Source organism: Falco biarmicus, chromosome 6 (assembly GCF_023638135.1).
Source record: "Falco biarmicus isolate bFalBia1 chromosome 6, bFalBia1.pri, whole genome shotgun sequence".
In the NCBI taxonomy this organism is placed as follows: Eukaryota; Metazoa; Chordata; class Aves; order Falconiformes; family Falconidae; genus Falco; species Falco biarmicus.
Window position 1 is genome coordinate 70,124,430 of NC_079293.1, and position 23,425 is coordinate 70,147,854.

At 35.9% G+C, this 23,425-nt stretch overlaps 1 protein-coding gene across 1 annotated transcript in view; it reads left to right on the plus strand.

Annotated features, from left to right (window-relative positions):
• ASCC3 (activating signal cointegrator 1 complex subunit 3) overlaps nt 1-23,425 on the plus strand; it is a 281,105-nt gene that overhangs the window by 102,068 nt on the left and 155,612 nt on the right. Inside the window, exons 11-12 of the mRNA XM_056342568.1 lie at nt 9,713-9,877; nt 21,418-21,594. Coding sequence (XP_056198543.1) covers nt 9,713-9,877; nt 21,418-21,594 — 342 coding nt within the window. The remainder of the gene's footprint in view (nt 1-9,712; nt 9,878-21,417; nt 21,595-23,425) is intronic.

Sequence of the window (23,425 nt, forward strand, 5' to 3'; positions counted from 1 at the left end):
ACATCCACAATATTTTCCTCATGTGGAGGCTTCTGGATTTTTTCCTTATAATCTTGAGCTTACTTACAGTTTCCTTCTAGAAAGAATGATAGCTATTAATGCCCAGTGTATACAATAATATGAAGTCAAACCTACAGATTAAATGTTTGAAAGTATGTGTGCATGCCATTGTGTGTATTTACATAAATCTAATGTAATAAAGGCATACATATTTACATCCAATGTTAAGGAAAGATGTTGAAACTAGATGTCAGTTGGTACTACTACTGCTCCGCTTACAGTATGTTAGCATGCAGGCTTATTTCTGGAATAGCGCTGATACTCAGAATATCGGCACTATCCAGTCTAAGTACAAGGTACTTTTCTACCTTTTATGTTATAGAAGGCTATGTAACTACATCTTAAAATACTATGTGCCCGTGCACAGGGCATGGGGGTAAACAAATGATAGAGAACATCAATATAATACTTTACTGGAAAGGACTTGCATATTGCATTTATTAATGTAGTATAAGAATCTGTGTAGTAAAGTTCTTAAAGCCCTACAGGACGATGATTTTATGGAATCTATGGTGAGCTATAGATGTGTTGTAGTAGAAAAATTTTGTATACCATAGCAGATTATTTATCTGTTCCTGCCTAGATGAGGATGAAGTCTGTTGCTACAGTTGATTCTTTTAAATAATGGTCATGGCTAAACATTAAAATTGACCGCTGTTGATAGTGGTTGTTGTTCCTAATGACAGATATTTGCTGCTTCTCTGAAAAGTTTCTCTGAAAGATGTTTTTCCCACCTTTCACATGCAGTTGCACAACAGCTTGCCATCTCTAGCAGTTCTTGGCCTAACTTTTATATGAGCCTACTTAAAACATTTGATTTTTTTGATTTTTTTTTAAGTTTTGGTGTTTCTGGGGAACACTGTACATAAAGAATTACTGCTCATAACTCATTTGTGAACACAGCAGTAGCAGGAAAATTAAAACATGGAAGTGAATGTTAAGCTGAAGATGAGTTAAGTGTTTTGGAGGTGGAGCAACTGCAGTGTAAGAGATTTTCTCAAAAGATTTTCTTTCATGCATCCTCTGTTTTGGTCCAGAATTTTGTACACCTTTTGCCATCTTTGTTACTTTTCTATTCAGAGCTTTTAATTCATTGATTCAGTTCAGGTTAGTCCTCTGGGATTGTTTTACTGGCTAATTCTAGTGCCTGTAAGATTGGCAGCTCTTCATTTGGACTTAAAATCTAATGGTTGATACCAGTTTTGTAGTTCTGCAAAAGCCTTTACTCATTCATTTTGTAAAAATTATTTTATTGAACAGCTCACCGGCAGCAAGATCTACTTCTGAATGGGGCTGATTACAGCAGACTAGTTTCCAGTCTTCTGTTCCTGCTGTTTGTGGGGAATATTTCATTTTTATTCTCAGGAATGTCCATAAAATCTCTGCTATAAGAATTTTAACAGTGTCTTTCCTTTGTAATCATTTCATCAATTCATTCAGAAGTCTTATATTTAAATACTAGTTGAATTCTGTTTCTCATGTGCATCAGGAATAAAAACTTACAAATATCTGTTTGAAGGTAAATTGCCAAAGGTATGATTTGGCTTGTAGGGTGTTTGCTCAATCACAATATGCAAATTTATATAAAACCATTGTCATCTCAAAATTTAGGTTGTCATCAGGTCTGATAAAGCAGAAACCTAAAATGAGAACATGTTTAAAATTTGCCATGCATGCCTACTTTACTAATGATGCCTTACTGTCCAGAAAGGTTTGAACAGATGTAAAGTAGACTATTCTGAGAATCCACTTTTAAGATATGGGGCAGGGAGAATTTAATCTACTAACCTGATAATTCACAACCAGCTGTTCTCCCTCTTCTTTTTGTAATCAGAATGGTATTGTCTAAAACAAAAATAAAACACCAGCCCCCTTCTTCTATCATCCCAGGCGATGTTTAACCTGATACATGAGTCAACCAGTTCTTTATACATTTTGGTTTGACAATATCTGGTAGATAAGAAGAATGACCGAGGTTTTTTCTAATTGTTTCTTGGAAATCATTGTAGTTACGAAGTTATCTGTGAGGGGTTTTTTCTAAGTTCTGATTTATTGTATGTATGAAAGGAACAAAAGGTCAGATAAGTGGCAGACATGCTTTGAGGCTGAAGTGGCTAAAGAGAGGAAAACTTCTCAAAAATAGTCTTGGAAGAACTTAAAAGCCATGGATTTTGTAGTATGGCACATTACAACCAATTATTGTGTGTTGTTCTGAAATATTTTCATATGTGGATTGAACCTGTGGGAGTGTGAATTTAATCTACTTTTTTGAGGGAATTACCATGTTTTACTAGCCTTGCACAAATTGTTCAAGCAGAAGTCAGATACTAGTCATGTGCAACATGTGTTTGGGAGAACTTAAAGCAGAAAAAAAGTCAGAGGATTGCAAGTGAGCTGCAGGCTATGCAACTGCTAGCAATTCATAGAAGATAAATAGATTTCAGTGAGACTGTAAGCCTTTTCAGACTTAAGAAAACACCAGACAGCAACAAAACCCATCATTTTTTTAACATGCAGATCTTATGAAACTGTGGCGATAATGTAAGTTCCTCATACCACTAAGTCTGGCTTCTAAGAGGACTGAAGAGAAACTGACAAAAATAGTTAGCAAATCATGCAATTACAGAAAAATGCTATTTCACAGTCACTTGAAACTTTGTCAGTTCACATTGAAATTATCAGCTAGTGTCGTCACTTTTGACTTCATTTTTCAAAATCAAGTAATTGGACATTTTTGAGTATGAACAGTATGTAATGTAATGTAGGGATATGTTAACAGCAAAGCTAAATGCAATCACTTTGAGTTGAAAGATTTATTACTTTTTTAAAAAAATGTTACCATTTCTGGTATAAAATTGAGTGGCAGTGCTCACCTGAAACAGATAACATGTGATAAGCCCATGTTTTCGCTAGTAGAAAAAGTCAGTGCAGAGTAGTTACTAATGATAATCCAAAAAGCATTGGGAAAGGAGAATTGTATGTGTGGAGAGAAATTCAAGTTGACAGTAAAAATATTGACAGTTAACCAATTTCTGTTCAGTCATACCCTAATAAAAAAACAGATTGAAATGTTTTGCATGAGTTGCAGTTCATTAAGTAAATGTGATGCTTTGTTTTCAGGCTGTTTCAATAGTGAAAGAGGTGAAGTGGTGAAATAGCAATATCAATGAACATGTTTCTCAGTTTGCTAACTCAAGTCAAAGTGAAAAAAAAAATATTAAAAAGATATTTTGAGACTTGGTTACTCTGTCCTTCCCTTGCCCCCAGACAGAAAGCAGAATTATTTTGCTGAATCTGAGTTTTGAGTTTATGACTGTGGATAAAATACGTTGCCACTGAAAATTAATTATAAAAAGAAATGCCACTAACACATTTAAAATAATTATGAGATGGATCATAATGCTGCTTTGTTTATTATTTTAATTGACAAAATCTATGTTAACATTTGCTGATCATCAGCATTTTCTTCTAGCTGATATTTTTAATTATACTTTATATATTTTAATTCAATTTATGGTTTGAGACTGCAAAGCTGATTTGTTTGGCAGGGTTTTTTTGAGGATTTTTTTTTTTTTCAACCGTAATTCCTATCTGAAAAATAAATATAAGAACCAACCATATTTTCTGGGAAGACATTCTCTGGAAATTGCTGGTCTTACTAAATGAGACAGTATATCAAGTATAGCTTTTAATTCAGGTCATTACTTTGACTAACATTGCTGTTTTAAAATAAGATCCAAGTAAAAGATCATTGTAATGAATAGTCATGAATCAGAAACAGAATTAATGGTACCATTTAAAATAGATATCCTGATAACATGACTGACATTAGGGGGGAAGAAAACCCTGCATTCTGAACATTGCCAATTTAGATTTAACAAATTAGCTAAGTAGCTTGCATTTGTAGTATTTCACACCTTAAAATCTTAATATGCATTGCTAAATATATTTCGTCACTGTTTGCTAATTAATGTTCTGTGGAAGTACAGCTGCTAATTTTTTGTGGTTGACATGGCTCATTTTAAAGTGATAACAGTCGCATCTGTAGTAGTGTTACAATTCAGTTGATAAATTATGGTTATACATTTTTACATGTACTATTTTGTAAAAGCATTTGAAAAATCTGTATTTGCTAACAAAATGCACCCAGTAATATTTTAAAAGAACAGAAACACACCACCACTCTCTCAGTGATGTTAATGACTCAGTGAGTCTTTCATGTGTTAAGTTTTAAATATTGCAGGACAGGAATGTCTTTTTCTGTAATATCACAAAGTCTCTTCAGGAGTAATTCTTGGTAATTAGTAAAGACTGATACATTATGTTAGTAAAATAATTGGACTGGAACAATATTGTGAGGCAGTGCAGGGAAAAATACTTCTCTGAGGAGAATAAATATTATCAGGATATATTTTGTGGAGATCAAGTGAAGAAAAAAGTATTCATAAATAACATGGGTTGTGTAAGATACATTTTTTTTTCTAATATTTTGAAAGGAACACAGCAGGATAAGCAGTCAAGGAGGTTCCTGGAGTCAATTGATGAGAACTTCCTCCTCCAGGTAACGGAGGAGCCAACAAGGAGAGGTGCTCTGCTGTACCTCATACTCACCAACAAGAAAGGGCTTGTTGGTGATGTGAAGATCAAAGGCAGACTTGACTACAGTGACTATGAGATGATGGAGTTCAGGATCCTGAGTGGAAGGAACAGGGCAAAAAGCAAGCTCACAGCTCTGAGCTTCAGGAGAACAGACTTTGGCTCTGGGGAGATCTGCTTGGAAGACTCCCATGGCATAAAGCCCTGGAGGGAAGAGAGGCCCAAGAAAGCTGGTTAATATACAAGGATCACTTTCTCCAAGCTCAAGAGAGGTCCATCCCAACAAATAGGAAGTCAGGCAAAAAAGCCAGGAGGCCTACATGGATGAACAAGATGCACCTGGTCAAACTCAAACACAAAAAAGAAGCACACAGAGAGTGGAAACAAGAATGAGTAACTTGGAAGGAATACAGAGGCATTGTCTGAGCATCCAGTTAGGAAAGCTGAAGTCCAAATGGAATTGAATCTAGTCAGGGATGTCAAAGACAACAAGATAGGTAACAAAAGGAAGACTAAGGAAAATGTGGGTCCATTGCTGAGACAGGGGACCTGGTTAAACAGTGGTGGAAAAGGCTGAGGTACTGAATGCCTCCTTTGCCTCAGTCTTTACTAGCAGGACCAGCCTTCAGGAATCCCAGGTCCCAGCAACTGGGGGAAAGGCTGGAGCAAGTAAAGTGTACCCTAGGCGGAAGAGGATCAGGTCAGGGAATACTTAAGCAAACTGGGCATGCATATGTCCATGGGTTCTGATGGGATGCATCCATGAGTGCTCAGGGAGCTGGCTGATATCATAACTGATCAATCATGGTAACTTGGAGAAGTGACTGAAGACTGGAGAAAAACAAATGTCACTTCTCAAGTGAGAGCCAGGGAATGCTACACCAGTCAGCCTGACTTGGGAAGGCGATGGAGCAGCTAATACTGGAAACAAGGACAAGACAGACAGGAAAATCATATCCTGAGTAGTCAGCTTGGCCTCACCAAGGGGAAGTCATTCTTGAACAGCTTGATGAATTTCTATGATGAAATGACTGGCCAGGTGGATGAGGGGAGAGCATTGTATATTGTTTACATCAGCTTCATTAAGGCCTTTGACACTGCCTCTCATAAGATCCTCGTAAAGAAGCTGTTGATGTATGGGCTGGCTGAGCAGGCAGTAAGGTAGATTGAAAGCCAGGTGAATGGCCAGGCTCAGAGTGTGGTGATCAGTGGCACAAAGTCTAGTTGGAGGCCAGAAATTAGTGGTCTACCCCAGGGGTTAATACTGCATCCAGTGTTGTTCAACATCCTCATTAATGATCTGGATGATGGGTCAGAGTGTACCCCCATCAAGCTTGCCGATGACACCAAACTGGGAGGAGTGGCTGATGCACCAGAGGATTGTGCTGCCACCCAGAGGGACCTCAACAGGCTGGAGAAATAGCCTGACAGGAGTGTCATGAAGTTCTACAAAGTCAAATGCAACATCCTGCCCCTGGGGAGGGGAATAACCTCATGCACCTATACATGGTGGGGAATGACCAGCTGGGAAGCAGCTTGGCAGAGAAGGACCTGGGATGGCCAGTGGACACCAAGTTGGATGTTCTGATGGGGAGAAATGCTCAAATTTGGAGTTTTCACAAAGGTTTTATAAGTCTTTGCTCGCTCTCTGCGTCTGCTTTTCTCAGCCAGGGCCTTGAAGCATTATTCATAATTACCCAGTGGCTTTACCCCTTCCGTTGTATAATTTCTGTGATAAGAAACTGGTTTTGGTGCTAACACTAATTTGTACCATTTTTATACCTCACAGCACCACATTTGGAGGCCACCTAACTTGTCTTGACACTTTCTGGATTTTTTCAGTGTGGGATCTAGTGCAGCCATCTATTTTCTATTTGTACATTGTATACTCACAGATAATAGATTTTGTTTGAGAAGAAAATGCCATGAATCACTGTGTTGGGTTTACATTATCTGGTCAAATGTGAGATCGGATACTGATAGTATCTGGTCAACTGTTAATTTATGGGGGTTTCTGTAGTATTCTACCATGGCTGCTTGGAATATAGCAAATGCTGACTAGATGCAAACAATTGTTTTCTGGATAAACTTTTGTAGGAACTTACTACTATTATATTTGTTGTAGAAGCGTTATGATCTATTAGGCTGAACTGTGTGTCATCTTAGTGTTTTACTTCTGGAAATCTAAAGTTGAGAGAAAGCCCAGTCATAAAACATATTTACTATGAAAGAACTGATAGGGATCAGATGCATGTTTTCCTGTCTGATTGTAGACTCAACTCTTATTTGTGATGTGAAGTGTGTGTTCATTGAGTACTACATATTAACATTTACTTATTACTGCTTATTCTTTTTTTCTTTAAGTAGAATTACAGAAAAATATTATTGAGAGGAAAAATAAGAATGTAATACTGCTTTAAGAATCAAAGGCCTTGATACTAAAATTTGTATTGAAATAACCTTGGAACCAAAATCTGTCAGAAGAAACTAATCCGTGTGTTTGAGGGGAAGCAGTTGGCAATTAAGTTAAAAATACTTTGTCAAATCAGGTTATACTGTTAGAAGTAGGAAGGCAATTCAGAATTCCTATTTTGAAAGCTCTGTCATAGCCAAGTTTGGTCATCTATCAAGCATTTTTTTCTGTCCTCTTTGTAGGATAAGGTAATTTGAAATTGTTGACTGGAATTTAGTCAATGTCAGTAGAGTTTTAGAAAACAAGTGTGCTGTTCTCTAGATCCTGTCACAAGTTGATAAGCTTATTTATAAACAAGTAGTTCATGATCACTGTGTTTTCTTTTAGTATCATGCCTATTTATCAAAGCTGTTAGAAGTTTCCCCATTTTGCCAGTTCTTAATATCTTTCAATGATTGGTAGTTGAATTTTAAAGAAGTTTCATTTCAGTCAAGATAATCAAACAGTCCCTGTTCTCTTTCACTCATTAAAGCATTCAATTTGCTGTAGATGTCGCCTGAACAAGATTTGCCCAATTTCTAAACTTTTCTATTGGGACCTATGAAACAGCAAAATTTGAATTTTCCTTTTTATTTTCTGAGTGATTTTCAACTGCAAAGTAACCTTTATTTTAGTAGTACTAAGCTCTTTTTTTTTTTTTTTTTTTTTTTTTGTGAAATAAGTGATACTGTAAGGTAAGCTTTATGCCTGTCCCAGAAACCTCAAGCTTTTATAGGTGGTGATTCATTAGATTTGTTATGAGTAGGCAATAAATAATTGCCCATAAATCATAGTCACAACTTGCAGGCAAGTTAGATTGAGTTTCAGTAGATGAGATTCAGTTCTAGGTGGGATTTGTACATAGCAGTTGGCACTTAAATAGAAATTTATTTCTGTTGAATAGTGTATAAGAAATCTGCATTTCTATTTCTATTTAAAAAGGTGCTGAGAATTTTTTTGAGGGGAGCAGTGAGGTGCTTTATTTAGAGTGACCACTTTATGTCTGATTTTAGATTTTAAAATGCTGCTTTCTTGAATTCTTGTGTTAAGGTCATATGAAGTGACTGCTGCGTATGTTCTCATTGTGTGGAATGGAGGGTACTATGATTGTTTGGCAATTGACCAACCGTACCTCAGTTTTATCTGTTTGATAGTCTGTTACTTAGGGATTTATGCAAAAAGAGAAGCCATGCAAGAGCATGCGTGGCACCATAATAGAGACTTACCACAGATGTATCTGCATGAAACAGTAAAGTTTGGAAATTATCTTTTCTCGGACTTGTAGAAGTAGTTTAATCTGTTTTGCCAGTCCTGGGATCAAGATATCAATATGTACAACTTGAAATTATGCCTTAGGGAGAAAGTATTTCATAGGGAACTGGGAACTATTAGCTCAAGCTTAGGTATGATGAGGGTCTTAAGTATCTGCTGTGGTGAAGGTTATAGATATTTTATCACATAATTATTAGTTGGATGCATGCGTTACATTTGAGGTTCAGCAAGGAGAAGTGCCTGGTCCTGCACTTGGGTCACAACAACCCTCCACAGCACTACAGGCTTGGGGAAGGGTGGCTGGAAAGCTGCCTGGGGGAAAGGACCTGGGGGTACTGGTCAACAGCCAGCTGGACATGATCCAGCAGTGTGCCCAGGTGGCCAAGGAGGCCAACAGCATCCTGGCTTGTATCAGAAACAGTGTGGCCAGCAGGACTAGGGCAATGATTGTCCCCCTGTACTGGGCACTGGTGAGGCTGCGCCTTGAATCCTGGGTTCAGTTTTGGGCCCTTCACTTCAAAAGGGCCATAGAGGTGCTGGAGCACATCCAGAGAAGGGCAACAGAGCTGGTGAAGGGTCTGGAGCACAAGTCCTATGAGCAGCAGCTGAGGGAACTGGGGTTGTTTAGCCTGGAGAAAAGGAGGCTGACGGGGGACCTTATTTACTCTCTAGGACTGTCTGGGAGGAGGTTGTAGGCAGGTGGAAGTATGTCTCTTCTCCCACATAACTAGTGACAGGACAAGAGGAAATGGCCTGAAGTTGCACCGGGGAGGTTTAGATTGGATATTAGGAAAAATTTCTTCCCTGAAAGGATGGTCAAGCATTGAGACAGGCTGCCCAGGCAAGTGGTGTTTTAAACACCGTCCCTGGAGGTGTTTAAAAAACACATAGGGTGCAGCACTTAGGGACATGGTGTTGTGACGGACTTGGCAGTCCTGGGTTAATAGTTGGACTTGATGATCTTAAAGGTCTTTTCAAAGCTAAATGATTCTATGGTTCTAAATGACTTGCATGATTATATAAAGAATTGATTCTGTATAGCTGCTTAATTGTTTTAATGTGAAAAATGTATACAAATGATGCACATTAGCTTGAAGTTATTAGTTGATATTTCCATATGGTTTTCCATGCAAAATCCTACTAATGGCTAACACATGTAGATGCAGCAAATTGTGTCTGCCTCTTATATAAAGCAGGTAAAACTTAAAATAGCTTTGTTAAGTTCTACGTTGCATTTACTCTACTGTGTATTAAAATATTGGGGTTTTTAATAAATTTAAATCTGATTTTTTCTTTGTGAATGCTTAATATTTCTTTTTTCTGCTCTACTAGATGCTTGTGACTACTCCAGAGAAATGGGATGTAGTGACAAGAAAAAGTGTCGGTGATGTAGCCCTCTCTCAGCTGGTAAAACTCTTGGTTCTTGATGAAGTTCATCTGTTGCACGAAGACAGAGGACCAGTACTTGAAAGTATAGTAGCACGTACTTTACGACAGGTAAGAGGCAAAAAAAAATGTTCAAAATAATTTTATATTGGTCAAGAATAGATAGATGTCAGTGTAAAAGGAGCAATGCTTAGGCAGCTTGCAATTTATTTCATAGCTATTCTGTACTAAGAATGAAGAAAAATTTTTGACTTCTACCTTCTCTTCTGTATTAAATCAGCTACAAATTCCATGATCTATTACAGAGCTATTTCTTTACTTACGATTTATTTACTTGATTTACCTACTGTACAAGTAAAAGCAAAATTAAATGTATTTAAACAAATAATAATCAGGTTAATTTTTTAACATAAACAAAATTGAAAATATTTTCTTACCAGAAATGCTGATTTTTAATAAGCAGTTTTCCTAGATTTTTTTCTTTTTAAGTAAGAGTAGTGTCTTAAATCTAGATAAAACTTTCAATACTGCTAGAAAAATACTACGTAATTTGTACTTTAGCATAATTGGTCCTTTGTGTTTTTTTCCTCATGCTTTAGTGGTAGTTCCTAAATATCAAGATTTGAAACAGCAAAAGGAGAAAAGGATAAATTTGTGGGGTTTTTTTCTTAAATCTTGTACTAAAGAAGGATTCACAGTTAGGTGATAAAAAAGATTGGTCTCAATGGTGAGATGTGCGTTTACCAGAAAAATAAAATGTAGAATTTAGGGATGAATAAAAAGGATTAAATTAGGATAAATAATGGTAAGGAGAGGATAGAGTGCAATTTTTTTTTTTGGTCATGCAGAGCAAAAGTATGTCAATACAAATAACCTGTAACAAGTTAAAAATAAACACAATTGCTATTGTTATGGCTCTGTTTGTAGCATGTTAAATGTTTAAAGCCTTTTAGCTTTCAAGATGCTTTTTGCTTGGTAAGACTACAATAACCTTGTTAAGGTGCTCTGAATCGTCTGAATCCAGCTCCTCTAAGAACAGAACAAAATGCATGTCTGCTGTAATCCAGTACAGAAAATGTAAAGTTCCTGTGTAAAGTACAACATAAGTAAAATTGCTTAGAAGCTAAACTTGGAAAGATATTTTTATTTTTACTTTTTATGGAGAGTAGGGCTTTGTGAAGTTTAGACTACCTGGTTCAAAGGCACCATTGTGGTTTAACCCCAGCTGGCAACCAAGCACCACACAGCCACTTGCTGACTTCCCTCCACTACCCAGAGGGCTGGGGAAGAGAATCGGAAAGGAATGTAAAACTCAAGGGTTGGTATAAGAACAATTTAGTAATTCAAACAGAATAAAAATGAAATAATAATAAAACCAACAATAATAATAATAAATAACATCAACAGTTATAATGGAAAGGTAGGGGAAAGGATAAAATCCAGAGGGAAAGGGAGAAAGGAAAACAAGTGATGCACAGTACAACTGCTCATCACCCACTGACCGATGCCCAGCCAGTCCCCAAGCAACAATCCCCAGGCCCCAGCTAACCTCCCCCCTCCCAAGTTTACATACAAAGCATGATGTCCCATAGTATTTAATACATCTTGGCTGGTTCAGGTCAGCTGTCCTGGCTGTGTCCCCTCCGAATTCCCCATGCCCCTCCAGCCCTCTCACTGGCAGGGCCTGAGAAACCAAAAAATCCTTGGCTTAGTGTAAAGACTACCCAGCAACAACTAAAAACATCAGTGTGCTGTCAACATTGTTCTCACATCAGAGCAAAACACAGCACTGTACTACCTACTAAGAAGAAAGTTAACTCCACCCCAGCTGAAACCAGGACAGGCTCTGAAGCTTAACCTGCTTGATACAGTGGTTTTTTTTCTTAAATGGTTTTGATAACCTTGTTTTCCTTAGGTGTCCTTAAAGTAAAGCATCTCAGCTTTTAGCAGTGGCCATGATGGTCATTGTCTTCATGTCAGATTGCAAGACTCATTCATTTTCTAATGCAAAGTTTTGTGAGACTTCTAAGGTAGGCATCAGCTGTCCAAAATAGATGTCTAGAGCCATTGTGTCTGTCCTGCGTTATTCAGCTTGGCATCCTTGTTTCATTTGGACACAAATCTTCCATAGATCCTTTCCTTTTTGTGTCTGTCAAGCCTGTGCAGGTAACTTCAGGAATATAAAATCTGAGGCAATTATGTCTTGGGTACTGGCTCCTACATTTAGTGCATTTAGTGTAATAAATCAGTATCTTACTTCAACACTTATTTAAAAAATAGCTTTCTAGAGTGCTTTAATCTTATAGAATTTCAAGGTTTGTTTTACCTACCAAGTTGGAGTTTAATTCATCCAGAATTGAAGCTACTAATTTGTAACCCTTCTGAAGTGAAACAGCTGAGAAGAAAAACAAAACACAAATCTTGAAATTAACTACCTCACCACCTTTCTGAAGACCCGTATTTATTCTAAGTTGTTAAGAAAGAGACCACTCTAAATCTTTACAAGCAGGTTGTTGAAGAAAGGGAAAAACTGCATTTTAAAAGTACACTAAAACCCCCACAGTTAAACAGAAGACAAAAGTACTTGTAGAAATATTTAGAATTATGCAGTAGAAAACAATTCCAGACAAAAATATTTTGAATTGCAAGCGTCCCAGAGAGCTTGCGGACAAAGAAACAGGAGATGTTTTGTACAGCTGTTTTACCTTTATAATATGGAAACAATAATAAGAGGGTTAGTTTTAAAATTTAAAAAATAAATTTTATACTGCAGCATCTGAGCCCACCTGGATAGCTCTCTGAAGTATGCAGTATACATCCATAACTAATTATGAAATTATTGAAACTTGTATGTTATCTCTTTTAGTCACCCAATAGATTTCTGATTTCAGAAGTATTTCACTGGAGTTTACTGAAAATAGTATTACAGATGTTTTAAGCATAAAAAATCACATCTAATAATGTTTTAATTATATTTTGCAAAGGAAAAAATATTTGGTTAAAGTTCTTTGGTTCTGTGCTCTGCTTATAGTTCTGTTTTACGCATTTTGATAAAAATTCATAAATGTCTCTGGAGCAGGAACTAAACGCAGGATATTCAGCCTATCCCTGGACAATGTGCTGGTTTCGATGGCTCTGCATGAAACATCAAGCTCCTCTCCAGCCCTTCTGAAAGTAGTTCTAGAACATATTTTTCATTTATATTTATAAAAACATCATATTCATGCAGTATTCATGCAAACAAGAATAATTGTTCCATTTTTAAAAAACAAAAAAACCCTCCATTGACAACATCAGTCTAAAATATCCTTATGCCAATTACACCACTGCAGTAATTGCTGAAATGACCTATTTGTATACCGGTTTAAGATGTCAGAAATTGTTTTTCCTCTTTCAGAGTGGAGGGATTCAGAAAGTGATTAGACAACTAATTCAAACAAAAATCCATTGCAGATTAATAGTCACTAGATTAGACTAGGGGCTGTAGTAGCCAGGAGTTATGCTGGCAACTATCATTGACATTTTCCCAGTTTCTGTACTGTCCCTTTTGCCCACTGTGGGAGACAGTGTATTGAAGTAGTTGGATTTTTGGTCTGACCTGGAACAGTCATTTCTTAGATCACTTCTAGGGCAGAACTGTGATAAATGCCTTTGAATACTACTTAAGTCTTTTCAATAAATCACTAATAGCTACTCTAATAATTCTGTGTACCTATAATATACCTATTATACCTGTGTACCTATATAATAATTCTGTGTACCATCTGGATCATACTTCTCTAGCTTGTATGAGACTCTATTATGAGACAATGTCACAACTTCTGTGCAGGTCAGGATGTGTCGTGTAATGCCTTTTACATATTGCAGGGCTTGTTATCCTGTTTTATCAAAAAAGTCTATCTCCTGTTTTGTTGGAGTGTGTGAGGGTTTTTCTTAGATGGTGGATAATAGAAAAACAAATGTTTGGGGGTTTGAATTTTTTTTGGTCTTAAGAATTTAGTGTTCAACTAGCTGCTTGGGCCTACAACTGTGGCAGAAAAGAATGGCTTGAGATCCATTTTCATATGCTGTACAAATACATCCTGAAAACAAGAATATCCTGATGCATTACCAGGTCTGTCCTAGTTTGTACCTCAAAATACTTGAACTGTTGTTGTACTTTCCCCCCTCCCCCCCAGATGAACACTGAGTCACACCACTTACTGTAAGACTTTAACATGTTCATTTTAACTTATGGCATTTTTTAGAATCAGGGCATTTTTTAAACCTGGAAGGAGCATATATATTGAAATTGCTGACAGTTGTACTAATAGCAGAAAGAACAGCATATTCATGCATGGTTGCACTTTTTAAATTCTAGAGAATGTTTCTGCAAGTGACTAAATTGATTTTGCTAAACATTTTGGTGGAAAAATTGCTTTGAGCTCTGTTACATACTGTAGGTATAACATCAAACAACTTCTTTGAATCCAATTTATATAGCTTTGATGTTTAAAGTTTGTCTAGAGCATAATGCAGATGTAGAACTGAAATGCTTAAACTTTTTAATCAAACTTTCCACACTTCTGTAATAGCTACTAAGCTTATTAGCTTGAAAGAAAAAAATTGTCTGCTTTTAAAGGACACTGAATTATTTTGTCATAATTATTCAGAGATTTTTATGACTTCTGTGCTGCTTACAGGTATTTTTTCACAAAAAGCATATTGTATTACACTGAAGTGATACGTGAGTTTTGATATCTTCTCTCAACTATGTGAATGATAAAGAAAGACCATAGTAAAAGATTTCTCAGATTTTGAGGAACTGAAGTTCCCATCTTAGACACACAAATATTGTTCTCATCAGTCTTACTCTTCAAATTTAAATTTCAATTGCTTCATGTTTTTGTATTAGATAAACAGAGTTGCTAGATAAATAATGGGCAGGACAATACAGCAGGATAAGCAATCAGAGAGATTTGTGGAGTGCACTGATGAAAGAACTTCCTCCTCCAGGCAGCAGAGGAGCCAAGGAGAGGTGCTTTGCTCTACCTCATAGTCACCAGCAAGGGAGGGAGGGGCTCATTGGGGCTGTGAACGTCTAAGGCAGCCTTGGCTGCAGTGACCATGAGATGGTGGAGGAGTTCTCCTTCCCCTGGAAGTTGTCACATTTCCTTTCTGAGCTTTCTTCACTCAAAAAAGAAAAATCAAGGCTGATAGATAATGACCTAAAACCAGCTGATCAGATCTATATATCTTGTGTCTAATGATAGCCCACTGTAGTTCCTATATATGTCTGTTGAGGTTAGAATGGCATTGGGCATTTCATTTCTCATCTTGAGTGACTGCTTTTAGTCTTTTGTCTCTTTGATATTCCTTATATAGGCTAATTAAGTTTCTCAGCATCTTCTGTTACAGGATAAACCAAACAAGCTTACTGAAGCCTTATACAATAATTTTTTTGTCTCTAATTATAGTGTTGTAGGACTTTTTTCACTGATGTTTGTGATTGTATTTTTAAAACATCAGCAAAACTGGGTATAAAACTTTTGTGTTAGTTTGGTTGCGGCACAGGCAGAGGTAGAGTGTTTTCCTCCTATTACTCAGTTCTGTCCTTTTTATATCCCTAAGAATTGCATGTACTTAACTTGCTCAGACATCATATTCAGACCTTGCATTCAGATGCTTGTTCGTGAAGTCCTCAGACAAACCTCTTTATAGTCGCTGCAGGATTCACTTGTTGCTATGAGAATGTTTCCTGAGAATAGTCTTGTCTTGCAGCTGTGGCCTGTTTTAGAATAAGCTAAATTAAAAGACGTTTAGTTTGAATGGGACCATCAACCTAGATTTACCTGTGTGGCTGACACACACATCAGTTGTATTAATTCTGCCAATCACCTGCTCTTGTCACCAGTTATTTTTTTATTTACTGCATATCATGGATAAAATTATTGAATAGAGTTAGGCTTAGAAAGCAGTTAGGGGCGTCCCCTTTTAATTGCTGTTTTTCAATTATATATTCTTTTTAGAATCTGTCAGTTTGTCAGCTTGTGATAAATTTAACACATGTTTTCTTGTTATTCTGTGATGCTATTTTTAAACAGTGTGTTGTGCAGCCTTAAGTCGAATACATGAGTCTAGACCTAGCTTGTTATCTTTTCTGGCAACCTTGTAGCTGTGTAAAAATTACTTTTTTAAAACAAAATACTTCTTTAAAGCAAAACCTAACCTCCATTTGTTCGGAAAATGTTACATGTCAGATATTTAAATTAATCTTCAGCTTTTCTATTACTTTCAATGGAAGTGATGTCAGGAAGTCATTCTGCCTGTCATTTTTTATTATTGATTTGTGAACGTTTTTCCATTTTTGTGATATATCCATGGAGTTTAAAAGGTTATAGTGATTGTCACGTGTTTTATGTTCTTTCATAATATGGTAAAGCTGTTAAACTGTGTATTTTTTCTTTCTTAGTTTGGGAGCAAAACAGTAAGCATAGCATGAAAAGGCATTCTGTCATTCAAGAAAAACAGGCATGGCATTGTGCAGGTCTTAGAAATCTCTTAATAGGTACATTCAAAATGTCATTTCTTAAGGCAAAGTATTGCATACTTAGTATTTAGCTGAGGGAAAATCATATGGCTTCTAATAGTGCTTTCTGCATGGTTACATTTTTTCAGTACCTCTGGATTTTTAAATATGTTCTAAATGGAGGACTGAGATCACAGTATTTTCAGGGTTCACTGGAAGCATAGTAGAACTCATTTATAAAATTACTTAACTAGATGGTTGCCTAGTAACAAATGCATTCTGTGCACAGTGTTTGGGTTGTAGATAACGTCCGATGTAGAATCTTCAAAACAGTATTAGTAATTCCATTTTCACTATGTACTTTTGATTTTGCAGTTTTACTCAGTTTTCCATTTTTGTTCCTAAAGATAAGAAATTACCACCTATGTGGATTTATTGACAACTTCTTGATTCTTCATTAGACAGTTAACAAGATATCAATAAAAAGTAAACACTGGTGAAACATTCTAACAAACTTAGTCATTTTGAAACATGTTTAATTCTTTTTTTTTTAACGTTCTAAGGATTCCTACTTTTTTTTTTTTCCTTTCTTCTCCTTTTTTTTGAACAATGGGAAAAACACGTATCTTGTGAGAAACTGAAACCTATAGCCATTCTGTGGGTAGGCTGGTATCTAACTAAAACTAATGTGAATCCTCTCATATGCAGTACTTCCCTGTTCAACAGTGGTATGAATGAACTCGGGAACCCAAGTTACAAATTCATCTTCTTGCACGTCTAGACTGAAAAACAAGAAATGCTTGTGTGTCATTTTCTGTGTATCTTGTCTTTAGTGTACATCTGAAGGGCATACAGGCTGACTGTAGAGGGTGTACTGAAGTAATCCTGGGTCATCTGAATATCAGATTAATTTCTAACAGTGGACAATTCTTCAAAGATCAGGATATGTAAACTTGTCTGCTCTACTTAATTCTGTGCTCAAGTTGAACAATCAGGGATGTGCATTCCAGCTTGGTTGTAATTCATTCTGTGAATGTGATATTTTAATATATGGAGATGGAACCAACTGCGAAGATCACAAAAGTTCAGGAAGAATTTTAGAAGTCAGACAAAAGAGTATCTCTGTGCATACTCTGTTTGCTCTCAAGTGACGGCTGTAATGTAATGAGATGATACGCAAATCTTAAAACCTATTAGGAAGAAAATGATCCTGCTGTGATCAGTTTACAATCCAGAGAGGCACTTCCAATTCCTGATCCTTTATCATTTACAGTGTAATTGCAGATGATGCTTGAGTGTGGAAATCAGTACTGGATAGCTGTATACGTAGAATTTCATGGTGTGATAATTGTGTTCTGCAAACGTGTATGGTGAATGTGCTGTCAATTCTCCACTTGCCGTCATTAATGCTTCTGAATTAGATATTCTAATTAGATATGTCAATTAAATATAGTTATGGCAGTTTTATTTCTTAACTTCCAGTGTAACACCAGCATCAATAAAATATAGCAAAGCTTTCAGAGAACATGATGTGCAAACACTGTGACAGTTCAATTTTCCAAAGGTCTTATAAGTTCTAAATGATACTTATATTTTTACTGAGATAAGGACACATATGAAGATCAAAATGTTTGAGATTGTATGCCAGTAGTGAAGGAAATGCACTTGGCTGCTTACCACCAGCCAGTGATAGGGAATGTAAACATAAAATTTGTCATCAAAAATGCCTTTTCAGTAATTTTTACTGCAATTTCAGGAAAAGATTATATGTTCATAGTGTCTTATATATGAAAGCATGATCTTTAATTGGGACTTCTAGGACCAAATAAGTTATCCAGCACACAAAAAGTATTAATGTTTGAATGTACTCTATTTACAAAGGGTACACACAAATCTGCGCTTTCAAGATTTACTTTTCCTTAGAAGCATCTGAAAGCAAGACATACTAATCTTGCTCTTCAAGGGAAAGTCAGAAAAGTAGTTGAAAAATATATGCAGAGAACTCTGTTATAAAAATATGTTAGAATACTAAAAGCTATTATGAAAAATTACACTCTATAGTGCTTGGATAGATTAATAATAAATAAATGAAACTGAACTATAATCACAAAGAAAATATGAAAATAAATAGTGTGTTCTGATTGCATATTCAGGTAATTTTGTTTTTCTGACTTTGAAGTTTAGTGCAGTTTTAGTCACTGCTCTTTGGATATTGCTGTGTATAATTAAAAGAATAAACAAAACTCATTCTGTATATGTATGTGATGTGCAGACACACAGGGTTTTAGTTTACAGTTTAAATTTGATAGGAGCATAAAATATTTGGGAGAATTGTTACATTTTGTCTGATGTGGTAAATTTACCTGGTTTTGTTTCTTGACTATTTTCACACACACACACACATATATATATTATTGATATTTTGTGTTGCTAAGTCAATATAAAAGTAGGTGCAAAAACCCAAATATTTTTTGTTTTAATTACTTTGAAAGAAGTTAAAGAAATTGATGGAATGACTTAGTCTTAATAGTCTTTATTTAATTATAAATAACAAAATGTTACTATAGAGCAAATGACATTATTGCCTGATTTCTTATAGCACTCTGACTTGATTTTTGTCCAAGTAATTTGTAAATTTTATATTTACAAGTTGAAAAGTTATGTAGGTGCTACATACATATGCAGAAATATATGTAAAGTATAATATAAAATATGCAAAAATATATTTTGTTTTAAAATATGCTGTGCACATTATTAATTTTAATTACTTGCTTGTGTTAACTCTCCGCTGCAGTTTTTATGCAGAGTTGTAATTCAGGGGTTTCAATCAGCTCCGTAACTGTAGGGCTAACTGCCAGATCAATGAAGTGGCTTCTTTTTACAGAGGTTTTGAAAGTGGCAGGTCTCGGTAAATTGTAACTGTTCTTTAGGCATCGTTTATATTTTGAAAGAAAACTCTGAACAAACAGCTTACAGTTAATTGCTATAAAAACATATACTTCCATGGTTACTAAGCACAGTTCTTGGTAATTGTTTAAATACTTGAAATGCTTTCCTACCTTCAGGTGGAACTGAGCACATTTTCAAACTAGTGCTTTCAGGCTCTTAGAAGATTTGAAAAAAAAATGTTACTGAATTTAGCAAAATCAATAATATCCTCCAGACTGGAGCTGTTACCCTTTCAGATATTGTGCTTATTGTGAACAAAGTACAGGAGAAATATATCAGCAAGTGGTTACTGTTCATAGAGATTCAAGGCTTTTTTAAAAAAAAAAGTGTATAAACATTAAGGAAATTAAACTTCTGTTTTGGCTGCTGGTACCCAGGCGCTGGCAGCGGTGGCTGCAGGTGGTGCCTCAGGGAAAAAAAGGGTAAAAATACTGTGCAGGTGTTGAGGGAGAGATAGGAGTGAGGAAAGAAGTGTGAGAAACAACCTCACAGACATCAGGGTCAGTGCAGAAGGAGGCAGTGCACCAGGGGACTGAGCCAAAACCAAAACAAAAAACCCCAAAGAAATGAAAAGGAAAACCACCCACTCACCCTCCTTGGGGGTGGGGGTGGGGAAACACCAAAAAAACTAAACCAACCAAAAAAAAACCTCAGACACCTCAAAACAATGTAGTTGAGGTTGACTGTATCCCTTGCATCATCACATAATCCAGCTATAAAAAGATGTGTAAGGAATGATAATGCTTCTTTGTACTCTTAAAGGTAAATGCTGCTTTCGTTCCCTTTAGCTGGAAGACTTTTGACAATTAAATCCCTCGTTTATCCCAGTCATCTCAAAATCTGCATTTACATATAAGAATTTGTCATACATGGGCTTCCCTTTGCAAAGCTGCTCTTTGTGTAAGCGTAAAAGGGTCAGTAGGTTTTCTGTGTCATTTGGTAGGTTACATCCTTAGTTTAAGCATCCAAATTTTTGCCATGGGACATGTCCATTACGAGGCAAAGTATTGGTTTGCTTTGCTTGATGTCTGTACGGTTGTGGTGGGTGGCTTCTTTTGGAATTTGGTTTATTATTTTGGTGTGCTTGCTATTCACCAGCTCTGTGTTAATGGTGTGGTGTATTTTATCTTCCTTAAGAATGCTTCCCATACACTTTTTAATGCTCTTTTGAAAACTTCTGTCTGCTTTAATTACATGGTACTTCCTTTCACTTTAACTCAAGCACCTGAATGATTTAAACATCTGTCTTCCAAGTGAAACCTCATATTGTTTTAAATAGGACTTAGCCAGGTTGACGTTACCAGCCTTACTTTTCATGAGACATTCACGAATTTAAGGCAAGTTGAGAACCTTGTATATGGCTTCAGTTATAGTGTCTAAAAAGACTTTTGATGAAAATTACTGTGAACTTTGCTTCTAAGTAATTATGCTAGTAAGAAACTTGTGAGCCAGCCTACATGGCTCTCAGTATTCCAAAAGGAAATAGGAAAATTCTTGCATACTTGCCTTATTCAAGTCTTTTGGCTGGTTTCATTCTTTTTGACAATTCCCTGGAAATACATATAATATGCAGGCTTTTGTGGAACAGATTATTTTTTTGCAAAACACCTTTTTTTGCCCTTCATCGAATGGGAAGGCATATAATGCAAACATTTGGGCAAATAAAAATAAAAAAAAAAAAAAGGAAAAAAATGTCTCTATTACAGAGAACCAGAGTAGATTGTCTAAGAGAGCTGTGGAAATAGTTAAGCAAAAGCCAAGACTGAGGAATGACATGAATTACATTCTTCTTTCTTTTCAGAATTGTGGTGTGATTTGGACTAAGGAAGAAATGATACCAAACTGGCTGTCCTAGTTTTGCCTATAAATGGGCATAATATAATGGACTATCCATTCTTAACAAAGCTGGTTTTACTGCTATTGTTCCTCCATGTCAGTTAATGACAAGTAACCGTTCAGAGAGCAAAGATACAACAGAATAGGAAGATGAATAAGCAAGACTTGATGGCATTGCAGTGTGCTCTCGTTTCTTCAATACGGGATAATCACTAACTCACATCTTTTGTTCACCTTTTGTATAAAGTATTAACTGCTTCTTTCACATTACTGTTTTCTGAGGGATATTTTAAAACTCGGTTTTTGATTTCTTGGCTTGTAACATTTGGATCACATACAGGTTTCTGTTTTTAAATAGGTTGAATCTACACAAAGTATGATTAGGATTTTGGGCCTTTCAGCTACATTACCCAATTATCTTGATGTTGCTGCATTTTTACACGTCAATCCCTACATTGGACTCTTCTACTTCGATGGCCGTTTCCGACCTGTACCACTGGGGCAAACCTTTATAGGAATTAAGACAACCAATAAGGTAAAGTGCCATGAATGCCAAGGAAAGGGTTGCTTTTGGTTTGATCATGCTTCACGTATCTGTGTGTAGGGGGTACGGGCTTATTATGCTACAGGTGTTTCATGAAGCATATTTTCTTCTGTATAAAGATATACATAATTGAAAGGTACCTTAAGAATCATATTTTCTAACTTTATAATACTTGTAAATAGACTTTGTTGCAGTTGCATGCAATGGTATCTAGCTTTGCACTGCCTCTGCTTTGCTACTAAGTTTTGCTTGATGGAGAAATAATCATCCTCAATTGCAGAGTCACTGTAGCAGCTGATTATTCTCTTTCTCATTTCAGTTTTCCATTTGCTAGAAGCAGTGGTACTTCTTGTTTAGCTGAAAAGATGTTATAAGAAAATATTAATATATGAAATCTGGAGATAAAGATATGTGTATATATATTAATATGATGTGCATTAATACTAGTTGGATATAAGTTATTGATTAAAATAGTGTCATGCTCAACTATTAACTATTGTACGTGCACATTTGACAGAAAACACATTAAAGTAGTCCTTAAATAAGCTTCTTTACTCCTAGTGCTCTTGCTCTTTTTGGGAAGCATTAAGGCTATGGTAAAGTATAATATTCTCATTAAAAATCATAAGTGCAGTGCCACTTGCACATCTAAATTATAATTCTTCTTTAAATACAGGAATTAATACAAACACTTTTCCGTAAGATTTTCAATGCATCTCACTAGCTGGTAATTACAGTTTAAATAGCTTATTCTGCTATGATTTAATTTAATAGAAATCAAAACATTTTAAATCAAAACTTAATTTCATAGCTTAATTGATAATAGCTTTTTTCTCTTGTAAAAATGGACATTGCCTTTCTTACTAGGTTATTTAAGTAGTTTCATTCCATCTCCAGTGCAGGAAAAAAACTTATTTTGCATCTGTAGAGAGCCATTTCAAGTCTATACACGTAAGAATAGTTTACCATATGGTGCTTACCATGATTTGCATATTTTAACCTTCATTAATTGTTTCAAGTGCCTTTACTGTTATCTGCTGTTCCTTTTCTTTAATCTTTTCCTGATACTTGATTTGAATATGTAGTTTGTTTCCACTGTATGGTAAGAAAAAAGGAAAGACTCCATTTCTTCCTACTCACTTTAGAATGCATTTGTGATTTAAAAATCAAAGAAATACACAAATAATCCTATACAATTTGAAATTATTTTAAAAAACAGTAAGTTTCCTAAAAAAACATGAGGATATGAGGAAATAATAGGAGGTAGTAGTTATTCTGAAATGTGAGTACCTGGCACACCATTTTGATAATACCACAGCCAGGAGTTTTTCTTGTTGCTTTTCAGAAGAATGTTGTTAGAGATTTCATAGACTAAAATACATTTTGCAATCAAGATAATACACTTCATAGCAAATGAAAGTAAAAGTATTAAGCCTCTTTGAAAAAGGATTCTATTCAGGATATTACTAATACTAAAGCTGCCAAATTATTGCCAATATCAACGTCCTTCTGGTCTATATGACAGGAGGAAAGCAATGTAAAAACCCACAGAATCAAAAGCAGTTCTTGCAGAACATGAGCAAATGCTATCAATGCTATGTCTATATCCACAGTGGTGAGTTGCAAGGAGATAGAAGGCTGTTAGTTACTTAAGGTAGACACTTTGCCACAGCTTCCTGACATCCTTCATCTAAAAAAAATTCCCAGAAAATTGGAGCTGATTAGGGATTTGCATAATCACATGCAAACCGTGGGCAAGCTTTCAAAGGCAAGGACAGTGTGGTGTATTTAGAGCTTTCATGGCTAACCTCTATGCTTAATA